The sequence below is a fragment of the Callionymus lyra genome, chromosome 7 (genome assembly GCF_982586985.1).
Source record: "Callionymus lyra chromosome 7, fCalLyr1.hap1.1, whole genome shotgun sequence".
NCBI classification, from domain to species: Eukaryota; Metazoa; Chordata; class Actinopteri; order Syngnathiformes; family Callionymidae; genus Callionymus; species Callionymus lyra.
The window spans coordinates 9,627,754-9,647,620 of NC_141824.1; the positions used below are offsets into that span (position 1 = coordinate 9,627,754).

The window sequence follows — 19,867 nt, forward strand, 5'->3', positions numbered from 1 at the left end:
TTTAGTACTCATAATAACAACGTTATTAGCAATATTGTTAAATATCAGATTATAGTTATTTATCAGAAAACAGCATCATACATTTTCTATTATTAATTTAATTTATTACGAGTATAATTAATGATTTTAAATGATTTAAAACAATGTTTTTTTTAACAAGTCTGTGTCAAACCCCGTTAAAACAATACAATACGCTTAGTTTTGGTGACTATATATATATATTTTTTTAATACAATTTGACGACGAATGCTGTTTTTATTTGTGTTTAAATACATAAAAGCAACAGATCTCAGAGATACTCGCCCGTTAGACATGTGGATCGTTCCAGGTGCTTATTGGAGCCTGTGGACAGTTTCCCACTCGGTGATCCGGTCCTGACCCACCCCCACTGCCTCCTCCTCCTCCTCCCCACCGGTGGCTGATCTGTCAGGAACCTCAGTATAAAGAGTGAGGAGCCTGTGGAGGCTGCAGGTTCAACTCCGCACTGCCTTGCCTGGACTCTGGTGGATATAAAGACCCGGACTGTGGACCTTAACGTGAAGATAAAAAGAAGAAGTTTTCTTTGGAGTCTCTGTGGATTCTTTCTGTGGAGGAACACTAAGAGAGTTTCTGGGATGCTGGTTCCTCTGATCTGGATCCTGAGCTGCGCCTGCTGGTCCTCGGCCTCGCGCCTCAAGTCCCCCGCGCTGCCCATCCAGTCCGAGAGGGAACCGCTGCCGTCCAAGGGCCTCTCAGGTAACTTTTTTAAAACCTCTCTCTTCGTTATTTCTCGAGCAAAGTTTTAGGTTTAAACGTTTTTGCAAGTTATGCGTAAAAAGCGTAACATACGTCGCCATTTTATATATATTAAAAAAAAAACGTTTTAATATTTAATATTCATTAATAATATGTCAGAATCTCGGCTTGTCTATCCACAATAAAGACCTGTATTAAAAATAATTGACTTTATTTGTATTTAAAATCATCGTAACATTCATAAGAAACAGGTGTTTAAAGATACAGGTGAGTTCAAGAAATGTGACGTCATCTGCTCTCGGACTGGAGCTAGTAGTTATTTCTTAATTATTTCTCAGATATATATATATATATATATATATATATATATATATTAAATTATACAACTTTTTAAAGTTTAATGTATTGCGAAAAATGTAAATATGAAGCATTAAATATTTATAAATAAACAGATAGATATTGCTAGTGACATGTAAACATTAGCATGCTAGCTATATACGATTACAAATAACACCATAACACGAACATAAATCACTTTTAAAACTTTTTTTTATCAGTCATCCTTTGAATTCTGCATCTTTTCAATCAAACACAAACATTAAAACATGAAAAGTTTGTTTAAAGTAAACAAATCTGATCAGTGACGTTCTTAGCAACAAGCTAGCTTTTAACTTCTGAACCCGGAAATTGCTCCACTGTAAATCCACTTGAATTTGCTCCCCTAAAAAGAACTTTTCTTAGACTTATAGTCACTGTAAGTCAATGATATAAATTGTAAATCATTAAATAAGCAAAGCCAGCATGAGTGAAGCTAGTTTCTCTGATCAAGACCCAAAAGCTCGTGTGAGTCTTTTCTTTTTGAGCAGACATTTCCCAAAGAATCTTCGTTTACTGGCTCACAAACCAAAAGATTCTGTCAACTTCCAAGTTTCCTCATTGCTAATGCTCCTCTGGTGTAAACTAGAGGCAAACACGTCTGAGTCATAACCACATTGATTCATGTGTGAAAGCCCCTTCACTGAGCTTATTGCCGGTTTTATAAGGTAACCCGTCTGGAGTTCAAAACTGTGGGAACTCCGCGGCGCCGAAACATGTAATTGAACGGTGCTGGAAACTGTAATCAATTGACTTTCCGTTACGAACATTGGCTTCTCTCGGAGATGATTTATATTTCGACGGAGGCTGAGGCGACAAGCGAAGCGAGCGGATCACTTTTTTTTTTTGGCTGATTTTGACCAGATTGGACGTTTTTACAAGAGTTTTATAATGAAGAGATAATGTGAACCAGAAGTGACTTTTACTGAGAGTGTCTCGACCTTGTGATGTCACGGTTCATGTAGTTGGAGAAAAACATTGTGTGGTTGGAAGAGCTTCATCTAGAACATACACCAATGATCTTATTAAACAGTGTGACATTAAATATAGATTAATACACTTTTTCACACTTAGTTTTCATCTAAAGTTAGATTTTAATTTTCATGCTAACTTTTAAACAGCATTTATCATTTAATATGAGCTCAAAATATCTTCATTGTTGTGGTTTAAGCTTTTGTAAATGGTTGTAAAATGATTTTTTTGATATGAGTAACAACCACAAATGAATCACTGTGTAATAACAGCGTAATAATCCTTTTAATATACAATGTGTGTCGGCTTGGCCTCCGACTTGTGTTCTTTAAATCCTTTTAAATGACCCACAATATCTTTTTTTAATAAACTTCACGTTTCTCCAAATCTTCGGGGATGCTACGATCATGTTTCTGTGGAGAAATAAAAAACGATATTTCGAGATCCAAGTCACGGATTTACGAGGTACTTGTTTGGTGAGTTCTGGTCCAACATGCCTGGGCAGTACACTCTGTGGCACTTATTTGTTGTTTGATGACTTGTTGTCTGCACTTCAAATAGTTCTTGGATCTGTCTTCAGCGATGATGAGGTTTTTAAATGTTGTTTTTTTTAAATTCAAGAGCCTGTTTTTTTAACGAATGTTTGCTCCACAGGATGCTCGTTCGGAGGTCGAATGTATTCCCTGGAGGACTCGTGGCACCCAGATCTCGGGGACCCCTTCGGTGTTATGCATTGTGTTCAATGCCACTGTGACCCTGTAAGTACTGACCCAAACCAACTTATTACTAATCATAGCAATCGTCGACACTATTTTCTGTACCTCTAACTGTAAAACCTCCCGCAGTGTCGCTGAAAAACTCTTTATGACATATTTACGGTTTAACAAATTAACGAGAGATTTTCCTAAATTAAAAGTGCACTCGAAAAAAAAAAAGAAGGAAGAAACAGGATGAAGTCTGTAGTCTTTGGATAGGTTTTGCCATCCGGCTCCCGTCCAGACGTTGAGGTTAAACGCCGCTCTCTCGTTTGTTCCATCGTAACCTTTAATATTTATTCTGTGGAGATTTTTTTTAAAAGAAAAAACATGTCAAAGTATTTGAACTAAAACACGGATCCATCTTCTCCGCAGCAAAAGAGTCGTCGTGGAAAGGTGTTTGGGAAAGTCAACTGTAAGAACATTAAGCAGGACTGTCCCGAGCTGGACTGTGACGACCCCGTCCTGCTCCCGGGTCACTGTTGCAAGATCTGCCCTAAAGGTAATCCACCAATCAGACGCCTCCGTTCGTGTCTTCCTGTCCTCCTTCTCGACCTCTTTTCCACATCCTCTGAACCCGACGTAGCATCTACCTATTTAGCCGCGTTCACACCTGCCACTTGTCGACACAGTTACACACCTTGTCGGGAGACTCACCATTCCACACACACACACTCTGGGTGGGCCCGGGTCCAGTGTGTGTGTGTGTGTGTGTGTGTGTGTGTGTGTGTGTGTGTGTGTGTGTGAAGGAATGGAAAGTGAAGGTAGAGCCTCCATCGACGCCGCTACACTGCTGCTCTGTGTGTGTCAGCGCAGGGCTCTGGCACAAAAGCAGATGGATGTTAGTGCAAGTGATGGAAACCCAAGTGTGTGTGTGTGTGTGTGTGAGTGTGTGTGTGTGTGTGTGTGTGTGAGTGAGTGCACGTGAAGATATAGAATTGCTCAATGTGGAGTGAAGTGTGACTGACACTAGGCAGAAGTCTGGAGTGAGGGAACAAGAAAGGAATGATGAGATTTGATGAGAATATTCTGGGTGGTAATAGAAGTGTGAAGAAATATCGATACACTTAAATGTTGCGATACTTTTCTTCACAGTACGTAAGCGATATACAATGTATCTATTTTTTTTTTTTAATTATCCTTTCTCTTTGCTTTCCGACCTATTTTATGTTCAATAATCGTTATTTTACGATGTGTAAACATTAAGATATAATGAAAAGCAGTTACGACTTTGTCTATAGTCATGTGGTCTTGCAATTAAACTCCAGGCCTCTAGATGGCAGCAGTAATAACATCCTCCAAAAATGTCAAAAAGCCAGAATGCAGCGATGACTAGGGACGAGTGGATACAGTGACTCCAGCAGCTTTTTAAGCTGATATTTGGACACATTTTGGTTTGAAAAGAAACAAAAGCAGTTACGACTTCATCTAGAGTCATGTGGTCTTGCAATTAAACTTCCGGCCTCTAGATGGCAGCAAGAATAACATCCTCAAAAAGATGGCTGAGGACGAGAGGATACAGTGACTCCAGCAGCTTTTAAAGCTGATGTTTGGACATATTTTGGTTTGAAAACAAACGAAAGCCTTTACGACTTTGTCAAGAGTCATGTGGTCTGTAAATACTACAACACCAGAGTCAAGTACAATACTACAAATATATCCCACGGTAACGCGATGTATCGTATTGTTGATCCTGTATCGTTACACGTATCGCTGGAGTCCAGTTAGTAAGTAGATTTATAAGATAATTTTGTGGCTTATTCTCAAATCTGTTTTTATATTTTTCACCTGCTTTTCCAGTCTGCGATTATTCCCTCCGGATGTTTGTCACACTTCCTGTTTGAATGTTGACATTCTTAGATTTCCTCTCGTATTGATCTCCAAACAAGAGGAAGAGAGACAGATGAGCTAAAGGTCTCATCTGTGCACCAGATAGAAGACACGATTGTTTGGATACGAAGTATCTGAAGATCCTCATTTGTCCTGAAAGAAGTGCTGACAAGTTCATGCAGATTCGAAACAGGAGGAAAACAAGGCAATGCATCAACTCTTCTTTTTTTTCGACTTCTGCAGGTGGAGATGACAAGAAGCAGACCGACCCGGTGCTGGACAGCTTTGAGTTCTTCCATGATAAGGGCAAAGGGAAGGTGGACGACCTGCATAAATCCTACAACGACAGATCCTACCTGAGCTCGGAAGACATGGGTCCTGGAGAAAGTCGCTCTGGTGAGAACCAACACACTGCAACTGTTTTGACCTCAAAATGTACTTTAAAAAGATATTTATTTTAAATTAACATTTTGGTTTTGACGTTGAACAGTTCCTGCTATATTGAAAGCACTTTATTTGTATGTATTATTAAATTTAAAATCATTAAAAACGATTGTAAAACTAAGGAAAATAATAATAAGTGAAGCAAGAATATCATGTTTATAATTTTCTTACAGTATGAGATGCTGTTTATTAGCATTTATTCAGTATAGAATTGTATTTATTGGCTTTTTAAATGAGATTGTTTGGCAACAAACATTTTAGAAAATGGTGAAAAATCCTAATGTCCTGATCACTGTTGACATCCTCAATCTCTTAATGTTCCTTATCTTATCATAACACCAGTGTCTTTTTTGATCATCAGCGCATCAATATGAACTTAGCCAACCATCCAGGGGGCCACATGAAATGACTTGTTGGCCCCGGGGTCTTGACCCATGTGAACTAGAGCGTTACACACCGATTAAGTTGATCGTTATCCAAGTTAAATGTATAATTTTGTCCGTTTCAATCACGCAATCTGACTTTTCTTCTATAGATTTTGTTGCCGTCATGACCGGAGCGACGCACTCGTGGCTCCCCAGCTCCAGCGGCGTCGCCAGAGCCCGGTTCTCTTTGACCAGAACCAGCCTGGCTTTCTCCATCACATTCCAAAGGTAGTTTATTTTCATATTACGAGGCTTTCGGTTTTCCTTTGAACGGCGCTGACGTTTTCCCCTCCTCTTTCAGAATGAGTCGCCCCAACAAGATCGTCTTCCTGGATCAAGGCGGCGCCGTCGCTCACGAATACAGGATCCCCAAAGGACAGTCGGACATGGTAACGCATCCAATCTCCTCGCTCACTGCTTTTGTTTCGCTCTCTCTCCGATGATGGATGCGACTCTCAAAAACTCTGACTCCCATAACTCACTCTGGGATAATAAACAACAGCACACACGTTCTGAAACATTTCCAAAACATTACCTGCTCCCCCCCGACTGTACACATCAACCATCCATCAAAAAAATCATGGGAAACTTGATCTTTGATGAATGAGTCGGTGTAACAGAAGTATGTCCGAGTCCTCGCTCGTGTTTGACCTTCACACTCGCTCGCTTTCTGTCAAAACACACATTCCTTTTAGGACAAACAAGGCAGGAGCCCCTGAAATGTAGAAATTGGCCTATTATTATTTTTAGACAAACGTCGGCCCGGAGGACCTTAGAGAAAACAGGCCAGGCAAATAAAAAGGATCAGGGGTAAAGAGGGGGGTGATAGAGTTGCAAATGTTTGGGAAAAAGAGAGAATTCTTCACATGTGACATCACTCCTCGGCGGAGAGACGGAGCGTATCGTAATTAAAACGGAGATTACCTCTGAACCCATGAGTTATGAGGTGTCGGCAGCAAACGGAGCCGCAGCGTTCATGAAAACCATTATGAAGATGTTTACACATGACTCGGCAGATCTGCGGCGTGTGGAAGAATCTGCCCAAGTTGCTGCTGCGACAGTTGCAGTCGGAGCAGATGCGCATCGGCATGAGCGTCTCCAGCAGGCAGGAAGAAGTGGACGGGAAGATCATCAAACACAGAGCTCTGTTCGCCGGTACGACACCATTATATTCTTTTTGTTTCAGCATGTTCTTTATTTTAAACCGGTGGTCTGGTCACAGTCTCTGGGAGCACAGGAAGACATCATTTCTGATCTATTATACTGTCTGAAAGGTGTTTAGTTTTGAAAAAAGATGGTATTTTCTCAGAAGTAACAATAGCCTGTGACTGTTGACACGTCAAGACGCTCGTTTCAGTCAAGTTTACTTAAAAAATAAACATTTAAACTAGTGAAAATGAGTCAAACACAAACTCTATATCATTCCTTTCATTCTGTTTTTATCATATTAAGGTCGGTTCGTGAATATAACGCCGACAATAAACCAGTCCGCGGTTGAAAAACACATAATTTCTGTTCTATTCTTACTGTCTGAAATGTGTTTTACTCTGAAAAAAGATGGTATTTTCTCAGAAGTAACATTAGCCTGTGACTGTTGACAAGTCAAGACGCTCATTTCAGTCAAGTTTACTTAAAAAATAAACATGTAAACGAGTGAAAATGAGTGAAACACTAACTCTATATCCTTCATTTTTTACTGTTTTTATCATATTAAGGTCGGTTTGTGACTCCACGGTTGAAAAAGATGTCATTTCTGTCTGAAATGTGTTTTACTCTAGTATTTTCTCAGGAGTAACACGAGCCTTTGAGTTCTTTTCACTCATTTCAAGTCAAGTTTTCTCCAAAAATAAACCTGTAAATGAGTGAAAATTGAATCAATTAATTATGAAAAAAAAAAAAAATTAAAAACACTTTCCAGTCCCATATTTGGTTCTTGTGATTTTTGAGATTTTCCCCCTGCTTATCATTTATTTATCCTTCTGTGGCGAACCTTAAACTGGTCCGCGGTGCCTAAAAAAGTCCCGTAACGCTGTAAGAGCCAGATTTAGAAAGAAATCCAAACAATCCTCGGGTGTTTATCAAACAATAACATGCATGTTTACTGCTAAGAGAATCCAGGCTGATCAAGTGCATGTGTTCCACAGAGACCTTCAGCTCCACGCTGACGTCGCAGGAGCAGAACTCGGGCATGGGCGGCCTCGCCATGCTGACGCTGAGCGACACCGAGAACAACCTCCACTTCATCCTCATCCTGCAGGGCCTCGTCAAGCACAAAGACACAGGTGAGGGGAGGGGAAACAAGTGCTGGGAAATACGATAAAGGTGTCTGTGGCTGAGAGTTAATCCCAGGCTGCTGAAGTAAACAAAGCCACCGGGACGGCAGACCTTCTTCTGCTGCTTTCCAATAAAACTCAATCGAATGGAAAATAAAAGCCGCCGTTCTTCCTTCAGATCCGCTTCTGGTGCCCATCAGGGTTCAACTCGTCTACCGGCAGCACGTCCTGAGAGAGATCCGAGCCAACATCACGTCTCATGTGAGTCCACTGACAACTTCATTTTGTTGCTTTTATTTTTGATTCTTTAGTCTAGGTTTTTAAAATTCCATTGATCGACCTGCGACATTCAAGTCCATTTCATTGCAAACATATAGGAAGCAATGTCAGCGAAAGACTTCTATAGCAACTACCAAATAATACTCTCAAAAAGAAAGAAATTCATGTATTTGTACGATAAAGCTTCTAGTTTTATTTGCAGTAAATATAATTTAAGCAATATTAAGAAACTGCGTCAGGGCCTGGGGGCCAAATCTGGCCCGGTAAGTCGTTTTATGTGGCCCACAGGATTTTGCTACGATATTTGTCATTGGAAATTAGATCACAGTGTACAATGAACAACAATCTTTTATTTTATTTATTTTTAAATGACAAAGCAAACAAATAAAATTGAATAAAACGTTATAGCAAAAGGAAAACAACAGTGAAGGAAAAAACGCTCTAATTTAAAGTAGATTAATCTTAAATTAATACGGTGATATCTGAAGATCTTAGTTATAAAGATAATGGACAGAGATGTTATGGCATAATAAGAGTAAAAATATAATGTTTTTGGTGAAGAACTGACTGAAAAGATAGATCCGACTCCTACTTCCTGTTTGATCAACAGACCCATGTTTTTCATTAAAACCCATTTATATATCTTTTAGTTATGGTATTTAGTGAGATATTTAGGATGAAACTTCAGTAACATATCATCATGCTTACTAAGTACTTGATGTTATATAATATCTATTATTTTATCTTTAGCAAAACTTCTTCCTGTGTAAAGAAAACATTGAATTATTAAACCTATTAGTCCTGATATTAAAATAAAAATACATGATCAAATATTTGTTTTCATGAATTAATAATGATCAGTTTATCTATTCTTAACATACTTTCCTAACATAAACTGGATTTTAATCTAAAAAACAACATACTTTTGGAAAGAGTGAAGCAGTAAGAAGTCATCAAAAGATTTGGCTCAATTGGCAGCAAAAAAAAAAAAGGAACTTCTTTAAAAGACGGATGCGGTTCCAAATCACCACATCCCTCTTTTCTCCGCCGCTCAGATCACAGCTAAGTACCACGAGACATGACACGTAACACGCTTGGTGTGGAAAAGTGAGGCGAGGGGGGGGGGGTACGGCGGGCGAAAGTGTGCGAGGAGCGATGGCTGTCGAGGCAGATGTGAGGCTGGGATGATGAGAGGGAAAAACCAGGGGGGGTAGGGAGGATGGACCACTTACACACTCCTCACACATGTCAGTGGTTAGCGGTCTGTGGGCTTGAGGTGGATGGATGGAAGGAGGGAGGTGTGGGGGGGTGATGAAAGGAGGGTCTGGTTGTAATCCTGCATGAAGGACCAGTGCCTTTTTTTGGTCTATGAAACCAGTCCAGAACCCTCCGACGATCTTTATTCTCCTCAAAGCTTCACCGACAAAACTCCGTATTTCTTCCTCACGGGCGTCGACCCCATGACATGGTTTTATCTGATAACGCTGATTTACGCCCGGCTCTGATAGAAATTGGCAGACTTTTTTTTTTTTTTTTAAACATTTTCCCCCAACCAGCCTCGTCTCGGCTCTGGATTTATAGTCGGTGAACTGTATATTTATATTGAAGCGAGGCCCCCGAGGTCATAAAAGTAACTTTTTATTCAACACACTCGTACATCTGTCCTATTAATCCTACATTTCTCAACATGCCTGCATGTCTGCTGGAAATTAAACTTGGATTGAGCGTGTCATGGCAATACGAGGCCTGTTTCCCCGGGAGAGTCTCTGCAAGCATGTGTTTTCCTCTGACCCGAATAGTCCGAGCGTTTTTTGGCTCCGAGATGAAAGTCGTGTTCAAATCCGTCTCGGAATTGTCATGCTTTTTTTTTGTTGTTGTCTTTAACCGAAAATCTATTGTAGCTACATTATAGTGGTATTTTTTATTGAATTTTAGGGGCTATGAATGAAAAAATATCAAATTTAGAAAGTTTTATTTGAAAGAATTGGAACTAGAATAGCAAACTCTATGTATACATTTTTTTTTAATGATTTATAAAACAAACATTTTAATATTTAATAGGTAAAGTTCAATTATTTATAAAAAAAACAACTTAATGTTTTAACAATACAAGAACATTTCACAATATTAAACGAGCATTTGGATGTTGAATTTAAAAGGCTATGAATTAAAAAAATAAATTGTTTTGGTTGGTTCCGAGATGAATGTCGTGTTCAAATCCATCTTTGGAATTGTCATGCTTCTTTTATTTTGTTGTCTTTAACCGAAAACCTCTCCTGCAGGATCCCGACTTCGCCGAGGTGCTGACGGACCTGAACAGCCGAGAACTCTTCTGGTTATCGCGGGGTCAGCTGGAGATCGCCGTGACGACGGAAGGTCAAGATCCCAAACAGATCTCGGGATTCATCGCCGGCCGAAAATCCTGCGACAGTGAGTTGAAAAAAAAAAAGAAGAACAATTTCCTCTTGTTATTTAGAGTGTTTGCTTCTCATTATTGCTCGTCTGTCTGTGGCTGTTCGTGTCATTCCCTCCTTTATCCTCGTCCTTTCAAGTCTTATCGCCGAGGGAGGAAAAAACACATTTATAGACCTTCTGTTTCGAAGCCCACCAACACTGCCGACTGTGTTTGTGTGAGGCAGGAGTTTGAGGAATGCTGGTGTTAAGACGCACACATGGTTCTGGTGCTGCCACACGTTGAAGATGTGCACCGTCAGCGTTTCCTAGTCTGGCTGAGGAAGCTTGTCAGGGAAATGTTGAACGTTTCTAATGTTTTTTCTTTAGTTATTTATCAATTCATAGCTTTTAAAATTCAACGTAAAAATGTTGGCATAACTAGACGAGTTCGCTGAACTCTAAGCCAATCACGTGCCGGCGATCACCTGATACGACGCATGATTGGATGAAAGTTTGATTGTTTACTCTTTTGTTTCTATTGTAGCAATATTTTTATATTGAATTTTAGAGGCTATGAATGAGTAAATATCAAATTTAGAAAGTTTTATTTGAAGTTATTGGAACTAGAATAGCAAACTCTATATGTCATTTTTTTTTTAATTATTTAAAAAACATAAACAGTTTAATATATAATACGTAAAACTCAATTATTTATAAAAAAAAACTTAATTTTTTAACAATACAAGAACATTTCACACTATTAAACTTAAAATTAAAATTTGAATATTGAATTTAAAAGGCTATGAATAATAATAGTAAAAAAAAAGAGAAATATTTGGTAATAATAGGAACTAGAATAGGAAACAACTTTTTGTAAAATAAATAAGTTTAATTTTTTTTAAATTAAATTTATAAAAAAGATGTTTTACATTTCAATTTATAAATCGTAAAATTCAATTATCCAACAAAACTAATTTTACAGTTAATATAGAACGTTTAAACCCTACAAGAACATTTCACCCGGTTATACCAACATTTGTATATTAAATTTGAATGGTCACAAATAAAGAAATATTAAATGTATTCATTGTTACAATAAAACTCTCAAACTCTATGTGGAAAAAAAAATCACTCATGTTGAAAATATACAATTTTGTAATTGAATTATTAAAAATTCTTTGAATATGAATTTGAATATAGGGATACATTAAATTAAATGAATTAAAACAACTTTCAACGTTGATGTTAAATGAAATGTTAAATACAACCATTCCATATCCTGGTGCCACTAATATACTCTGGTATGTTGCTGTCAAAGACATAGACAGAGGTTGACGAAGTCTGCTGGACGCGAGTCGATGGTTTCGATCTTGTGTCTCTTTCTATTTCGGGAGAACGGCCTCACATTCAAGCAGCGTTAGCTCACTGTGAGTGTTGGGTGCGGTCCACATGTGAGTTACTGGCTCATGACACACCATCACACGAGGCCACTGATTAGTGCCTCCATTGGATCTGCCCTCCTCCTGACTCCTGACATGTTTGCCGAGGAAACCCAACACTCCGTCAACTCGTGATCTAACTCCATCGCATTGCATCGGCTCGCCTGCCGCGGCACCCGAGGGGGGGATCGTTGAAAAAAAAACATGTTTTTGTTTCTGATATTCTGACATTTTCCTCGATGTGTTTGTCGCAGCGATCCAGAGCGTCATGTCCAGCGGAGATGCTCTGACTCCGGGAAAGACGGGAGGAACCGGGTCGGCCGTGTTCCACCTGCACGACAACGGGACTCTGGACTATCAGGTAAGAACCTTCCTTCCTTCTCGGCCGATAAATCCCGATACAATCAAACAGGCTGCATTTTTTTTTTACGACAAAAATGTCATAAATCAATGGATTTTCTAGTCCATTTTTTGGCGTAAGTCGTAGTCGTAGGTCCTTTTTTTTCTCTTCTGTTTGGAATTATTGTTTGGAACCAGGTGGTGTTTACATGATCCGGAATGTTTCAGCATTTTCCAAGAAATACAAATAATGCAAAACAGCTTCTCAGCAACGTTTGCCCTCGGACACTTGAGAAAGATTGTTGTTTACGAAACATTTTTTTGAGGTTTTTAAATGTTTTTTTGTTTTTTTTTTCCAGTTAATACTCTTTGAAGTTTTGGTAAACTGTTTTTGATTCAAGTTTCATGAAGTGAAGTCATCCAGTCATGCTTAAATCCAAAACGATGTGCTGGAAAAAGATGAGAAATTGTTGAGAATTTATTTTAGGGAGTTTAAATTTGGTGATTTTTTGGCCAGTTTACACTCTTTGAAGTTGGACTTTGGAACCAATAAAGAGTAATAAGTAATAAAGAACTGTTGACTATTCGTTCACTCACACTTGGATCCAAACTTATGAGAACTTTTTCAGTAGGTATTTGAATGTTTCTTAGTTTTTTCTCCAGTTGATACTCTTAGAACTTGGATTTTTTAATTTCTTTTTAAATTTAAAAACCTTCAGCAGCGACACAAAGAGCGGGAAATAAACAAAACTGGGAATCACACTTGAGACCCAAATTATAGACCGAAAAAAGATGAAAAAATGTTTTTTTTCAAGTTAAAAATATTGAAAATTGAGAGTTTCAGAAAAATGCTTTAAAAAGTAAGTTAAGTACCTTCACCAAAAACACAAAACAGACAAATTAGTTTTTCAGGAAGTTAAATGTTTGGGAGCTTTTTCCATTTAATTATCTTTGACGTTGGGATTTTAGGACTTTTTCAGTGAAACAGAGAGCAGAACAAATACAAAACTGGGAATCCCACCAAATTATTCACCAAAAAAAAGAGGAAAATAAGTTTTTAGGGAGTTGAATTTTGGGCGTTTTTTTCCAGTTAAAAAATGTGTGGAGTTGGACTTTTGGAAACTTGTTGTTGAACAAACAGAAGTCATAGAATAATTATTATTATTGATTATTCATCCACTTGTTCTTGAATCCAAAATGTGAAAAGAAAGTGAGTTGAATTTTTGGTAGTTTTTGTAGTAACATTCTTTGAAGTTGTACTTTTGGATACTTTTGTTGTTTTTACGTCTTCACCAGTGATAAGTGAAAAAAACACAACACTTTTATTAAGAAAGTTGAATTTCTGGTAGTTTTTAATTCCGTTAATACTCTTTAAAGACTTTCAGAAACATTAATTCAAGTTTACTGAAGTCATAGACCAACTGTCGACTCTTCATCCACTTGAATCTGAAACGATGCAACGGTCTAAAGGGGTCTCCTCTCTCTCGCAGGTCCAGGTGGCCGGGCTCACCAGCGAGGTGGTCGGCCTCACCGTGGAGGTGAAGCCTCGTCGGCGCAACAAGCGCTCGGTGCTGTACGACCTCACGCCGGAGTACAACAAGCCGTCGGGGCGGGCGGTGGGCAGCTGGAGTCGCCTGGAGGCCCGGACCATCCACATGCTGCTGCAGAACGAGCTCTTCATCAACGTGGCCACGGCTCACAGCCAGGAGGGGGAGCTGCGAGGGCAGATCAAGGCGCTCCTGTACAGCGGCCTGGAGGCTCCCAGACACGGTACTGAACCCGACACTTGACCCTTCACTTAAAAAACATGTCGCTGACCACGACCTTTTCCTTTCTTTCCCGCAGAGCTGCCCACGCCCTTGGCCGGCTTCTTCGCGTCCCCGCCGGTGAGAACCGGTGCGTCCGGTCACGCCTGGGTGTCCGTGGACAAGCAGTGTCACCTCCACTACGAGATCGTGGTGGCGGGCCTCAGCAAGGCCGACGACCTCACCGTCAACGCCCAGCTGCACGGGCTGGCGGAGATCGGGGAGCTGGACGAGAGCAGCGCCAACCACAAGAGGCTGCTGACCGGCTTCTACGGCTCACAGGTAAGACTCACCTGAGACACAAAAAAATGGGACACGAGTGAAAACTTGATGGACTCTTGCAGGCTCAAGGAGTTCTGAAGGACATCAGTGCGGAGCTGCTGCAGCATCTGAACCAGGGGTCGGCCTTCATCCAGGTCAGCACCAAGATGAACCCGCGAGGAGAGATACGTGGACGGGTACGTGGTTTTCTTTCTAATATTACAAGCACGTTTACGTTTGCACAGTTATTTTTATTTGCTTTTTATTTCCTTATTAATACACAAACAACTCATATTAAATAATAATAATTAAAAAACAAAAAGCAAATCAAATTAAATAGAAGACATTAAATAATATAAATTAAACATGTTTTTAACATTTCAAGTACCTTCTCATTATCATGTATCTCTACTTTGTTCTTTTAATATACTCAGATACGCAGATAAATGAGCAACATTTTTGCAAATATATATTCATTTTACGAATATTTTTCCATCGAATCTAAAAAAAAAATAAAAAAAATATTTTTATGCCAAATATAATACATTTCTTTAAAGTGCAACATAAGATAAGATATTATTTTATCAGTTCAAAAGATAAATATTAAACATACGTTCACATTAGATCAAGACATACAGTACACATAATTAAATCAAAATAAATAATACATAATTATGGATACAATTCAATACAATCAAATACAAAATAATGATGAATAAATTAACAACAATTAGAAGTAGTTAAAGGACAAGTGTGTGAGAGTTATAATAAACTCTCATTTGATTCGATATATTTAATTAATCCTGACCTAAAGCACTATATTTCTTAGATATTTGTATATTTACAATACAACCAATATAAAATAGTTAATTCAAATGTTTTATTATTTCTTGCACTTGTATATTAATATTTTCCTTCCTTGACAACACAAATGTCATCACTGTGGGACAAATAGAAGGATTAACTTATGTTTTCTTAGTCCTGCTCAAGTCGTCAGCAGCTCTTTAAAGTGTTTATGTGTCTGTGTGATTGTCCACTTAGCGCTTCAGGTCAACACACTTGCACACACTTGCACACACTTCCGCACACTTCAACACACTTCCGCACACTTCCACACACTTCAACACACTTCAACACATTTCAACACACTTGCACAACCTTGCAAACACTTGCACACACTTCCACAGGTGCTGCCGCGTTCAATATAGTTCAGCACTTAAATGAAACTTTTATGGGGCTCTTGCCCACACACACACACACACACACACACACACTCATGAAACCGCACAGCAGTTAGCAGCTCGGCAGGTGCAGCGGTTGATGGAACAGTGGAGTCCAGATGTTTTAATAGCAGCTCTGACACATAAACATCTGCTCTGGAGAAACTTCAATCTTCTGGTGGTTTCTCCAGCCTCCTGTCAGGTGTCGCCGTCTAATGAACCCACTTTCTTGCGGCTTCTCCTGCAGGTCCACGTGCCCAACAACTGCGAGTCTGGAACCAAGAGCTCGCCGGAGAAATCTGACGACACCAAAGACCCGGACCAGCTGAAGAAAGACCCGCACACGTGCTTCTTCGAGAACCAGCATCAGGCCCACGGCGCCCGCTGGACGCCCAACTACGACAAGTGCTTCTCCTGCAGCTGCCAGGTACGAAGATCTTCCATCTTTAAGACTGGCTTTGATCGACTGATGTGCTTCATGGTTTCTTTTGTCGCAGAAGCGAACGGTGATCTGCGATCCTGTGATCTGCCCGGTTCTGACCTGTGCCAGAACCGTCCAGCCCGACGACAAGTGCTGCCCCATATGTGACGGTAAAGATGATTATAAATAATAAAGTCTTATTTGTTGCTTTAAGACTAAAATGCTAAGTCTACAATTTTCCACCTTTTTTTTTTACAGAGAAAAAAGAAGTGAAGGAAATAAAAGCTCCAGAGAAAGTAGAGGAAAATCCTGAAGGTACGTTTCATTTAAAACGATTTAATTCTTTTATTTTAAACTTTATATTTTGTTATTAAAAGTTAATTTTTTTTCTAAAAATAGAATTGTAATTTATGAAATTATTTATTTGTTGAATTATTTATTTTAATTAATAATTGAATTTTTGGGGAATATTTACAAAAAAAAGTTATATATATGTCACATGATCGTCAGCGTGTCGCCTGATTGGCTTAGAGTTTGATCAAGTAGCTCGGTGCTCGATTGATATTGTCTGATGGAAACTATTGTACCAACGTTTTTATATTGAATTCAAAAGGCTTTGAATTAAAAAAATATTGACTTTCGTAAAAATATTTTTGAATTATTGTAATTACAATATTAAACTCTATGTGTAATTTAGAAAAATATTCGAATTGTTTAATATATAATATTGAAAAAATATTTTTAAATACAATTTTTAAATTCAACTATTCAATAAAATCAATATTCTGGTGACAACAACCATAATAAAAGCACTTGAAGTTGAAATCAATTGAATAAAAAAATAAAAATAAAAGAGTCCTACATAAATAATAAATAAAACCATGTTTATTTTTGGTACTTAAACTTAAATCCTTCTTCTTCTTCTCAGGTTGCTACTTCGAGGGCGACCAGAAGATGCACGCACCAGGAACAACATGGCACCCGTTCGTTCCTCCCTTCGGTTACATCAAATGTGCCGTGTGCACCTGTAAGGTAAGAACACCCGAAGCACGTCTTGACCCTAAAAGTTTTTCTTCAAAGTACATTTTCAATAACATAACATCTTCACGCTCAGGGCTCGACCGGCGAGGTCCACTGCGAGAAGGTGACGTGTCCGGCGCTGACCTGCGAACACCCCGTCAGACGCAACCCCTCGGACTGTTGCAAGGAGTGTCCGGAGGAGGAGAAGGTCCCGGCGGGTCTGGAGCACGGAGACATGATGCAGGCCGACGGACCCCGACACTGCAAGTTCGGGAAGAACTACTACCAGAACAGCGACAACTGGCACCCTTGGGTCCCCCTGGTGGGCGAGATGAAGTGCATCAACTGCTGGTGTGACGTAAGATGATTTTTATTTATATATAAATATAATTTGTTTGTAGTTTTTTGTCTTAAATATGTTTCGTCTTCACAGCATGGGGTCACCAAGTGTCGGAGGACGCAGTGCCCGACACTGACCTGCACCAATATCACCCGCAGCGACGACTCCTGCTGCCCCGAGTGTCTCGGTAAATACTACGTTTAAAAAAAGTGTGAATGTAAATGTTTTTTAAATACTTTTCAAATAATTAAGCCACTTTATTGATTTAAAATCGTTTTGGGAAAAAAAGTTACATTTATATAATTCAATCATATATCTTTTTAGGATTTGAATTTGTACTGCTGCAGTCAAAAGTAGTATTGAATAGTATGTATTTAAAAACAATGAAATATCTATAGATTTAAAGGGAAAAAATGTACAGTACTAACTCAAAATAAATGTTAAATCTATTTTATTCCTTGTGTCGTTTGAAAGGATGGACTTTAAATACCAAACTTATATCAATATTTTGTATTTACTTTTTTCTTCTTTTACTTTCAAAATGTCAATTTCAGTGAAAGACAGTTCAGATAGCTTAGCTCACTCAATACGTTAGCATCCTAAAGACTTAACTACAGCTTGTTGTGTAGCAAAGTAATAATAAAAAAACTAATGTTTTGGCAGTTTTTGCTCAGAATATAAGCAATATAACCATTAAAATCTCATCTATTTAACCATCAAAACTTTGAAAATCCCTTTCCGAAACTTTTGTTCAAGCTTCTATGCTAACATGCTAATGCTAAAATGTCAGTTAGCAAACTTAGCTACACGTGACAAGACTTAATGTTCGTCGTCTCGTCTCTGATTTTGTTTACTTTTCCTCCCTCAGAAGACGAAGACGAGGATCTGAGCATGAAAGTTCCGGACAAAACAAAAAGCTGGAGACACTGATCGGACCCGGAGTTGCTGCCCCCGCGACCTCCGCCTAGATGGACCCGGAGCCGCACACTGGGGCCCCACTGACCCTCGTCCTCACCCCATCAGCTGCAGGATTGTAATGAAGAAAAGAAGATCGGATCAAAAAACCAAAAGACTAGTGAAGGGACGACGCAGACGTCGACCACATTCTGCTTCCATTTTTTCCAAGGACGCAAATGTTTTTAAAAAAACAACAACAATGTTTAAAGTCGTTCAGTTCGACTGAGTTTCTCTGAATGTGTGCGAGTTTGAACCAGAAAGAAATTGAACCTCAAGTCAAATAAATAAATGGAGTGAGGAGTCCAGAACATATTGGTCTTAACGTTGAACTGAATCACTTTGGTTTGTATCAATTTAATGATCCTTTTTTTATGGTTTTCTATGAATATGAAGCTGGTTTTTGTATTTATTAAATGGTGTGTAGATAATAAACGTTTTTCAATAAACACATGTTTGTTCTTGATTTTTTTTATACAGTTTTTAACATTTGACTTTAAAATGTATCAAGAAATATCTTTAATTAAAAAACAACAACTAGGTTTGGGACCCCTGATTAAAATGATAGAAGTATCTGGTCAAAACTCACGTTTCTTTATATTTTATGCATAAAAATATGACTTTTGTTAATTTCACAAAAGTGTGGAAAATAAGATAACGTGACCAAAGTAATTCAATTATTATACTATCTGTACACTACATGCAATTTCTTATTTAATGAGTTTTTATCACAGAATATTGAAAATATTTGCTAGTTTATGTGATTGAAGACGGTTTATTAGGGTGAGTGTGTGTGCGTGTATGTGTGTGCGTGTGCATGTGTGTGTGTGTGTGTGTGTATGTGTGTGTGCGACTGGGTGTATGATGTCATTCTGAAAGGTCATCAGGTCAGTGCTGAGGTTAATGAGGGCCTGCTCAGGCTCATATGGTTGGAGGTCAGAGGTTAGGTATTTGGGGCGTCAGGTTAAGAAAGCCTGAAGTCAGCACCTGCACACGTGAGGCTCAGAATGTATCACGATATAGTTAATAAACATATCCTAAATAGTAAATATGGCGACATTTATTTTTTTTAAAGTGCAGTTTCAGTGTATCTGCCAATCAAATAAGGTCTGAATCAGAGGATCTGTTGTGTGGAGTCCCTCAAGGTTCTGTTCTGGGTCCTTTATTGTTTTTGCTGTACTTGATGCCCCTCGGTAAAGAGATTTCCAGATGTTTCTTATCACATTTTTGCTGATGACATCCAGCTCTACTGCTCTTTTGATCCAACTGAGCCCCAGAGGCTGAATTTAGTCAATTGTTTGCTAGAAATCAAACAATGAGTGAAAACACTTTCAGCTAAATGTGGACAAAACTGAAACTCTGGTAATTGCTCCTGATGATAAGGTTCCAGGGTTGAGTCAGTACTTGGGTGACTTAGTTCAGTCTGTCAAACTGAGCCTGAGAAACCTGGGTGTTGTATTTGATAAAGACATGTCTCTAGTTCAACACAAAAGAAAACTGACCACAAACTGTTTCAACTGAGAAAAATCTCTAAACTTAGATCTGGATCTTATAATCCATGCGTTTGTGTCGTCTTGACTATTGTA

The 19,867-nt window shown here is 38.8% G+C and overlaps 1 protein-coding gene across 1 annotated transcript; it reads left to right on the forward strand.

The window, feature by feature from the left end:
• The first annotated feature begins 614 nt into the window (after positions 1 to 614).
• chrd (chordin) lies at positions 615 to 18,318 on the forward strand. The gene is made up of 21 exons (XM_087795376.1): positions 615 to 735; positions 2,737 to 2,840; positions 3,213 to 3,339; positions 4,911 to 5,063; positions 5,647 to 5,764; positions 5,838 to 5,925; positions 6,553 to 6,691; positions 7,681 to 7,818; positions 7,988 to 8,070; positions 10,371 to 10,518; positions 12,176 to 12,282; positions 13,751 to 14,030; positions 14,106 to 14,347; positions 14,410 to 14,523; positions 15,794 to 15,973; positions 16,044 to 16,137; positions 16,226 to 16,282; positions 16,896 to 16,999; positions 17,082 to 17,345; positions 17,421 to 17,514; positions 18,196 to 18,318. Exons 1-21 carry the CDS (start codon positions 615 to 617, stop codon positions 18,255 to 18,257), a joined length of 2,817 nt encoding a protein of 938 aa, XP_087651502.1. The 3' UTR covers positions 18,258 to 18,318.
• Positions 18,319 to 19,867: the final 1,549 nt, after the last annotated feature.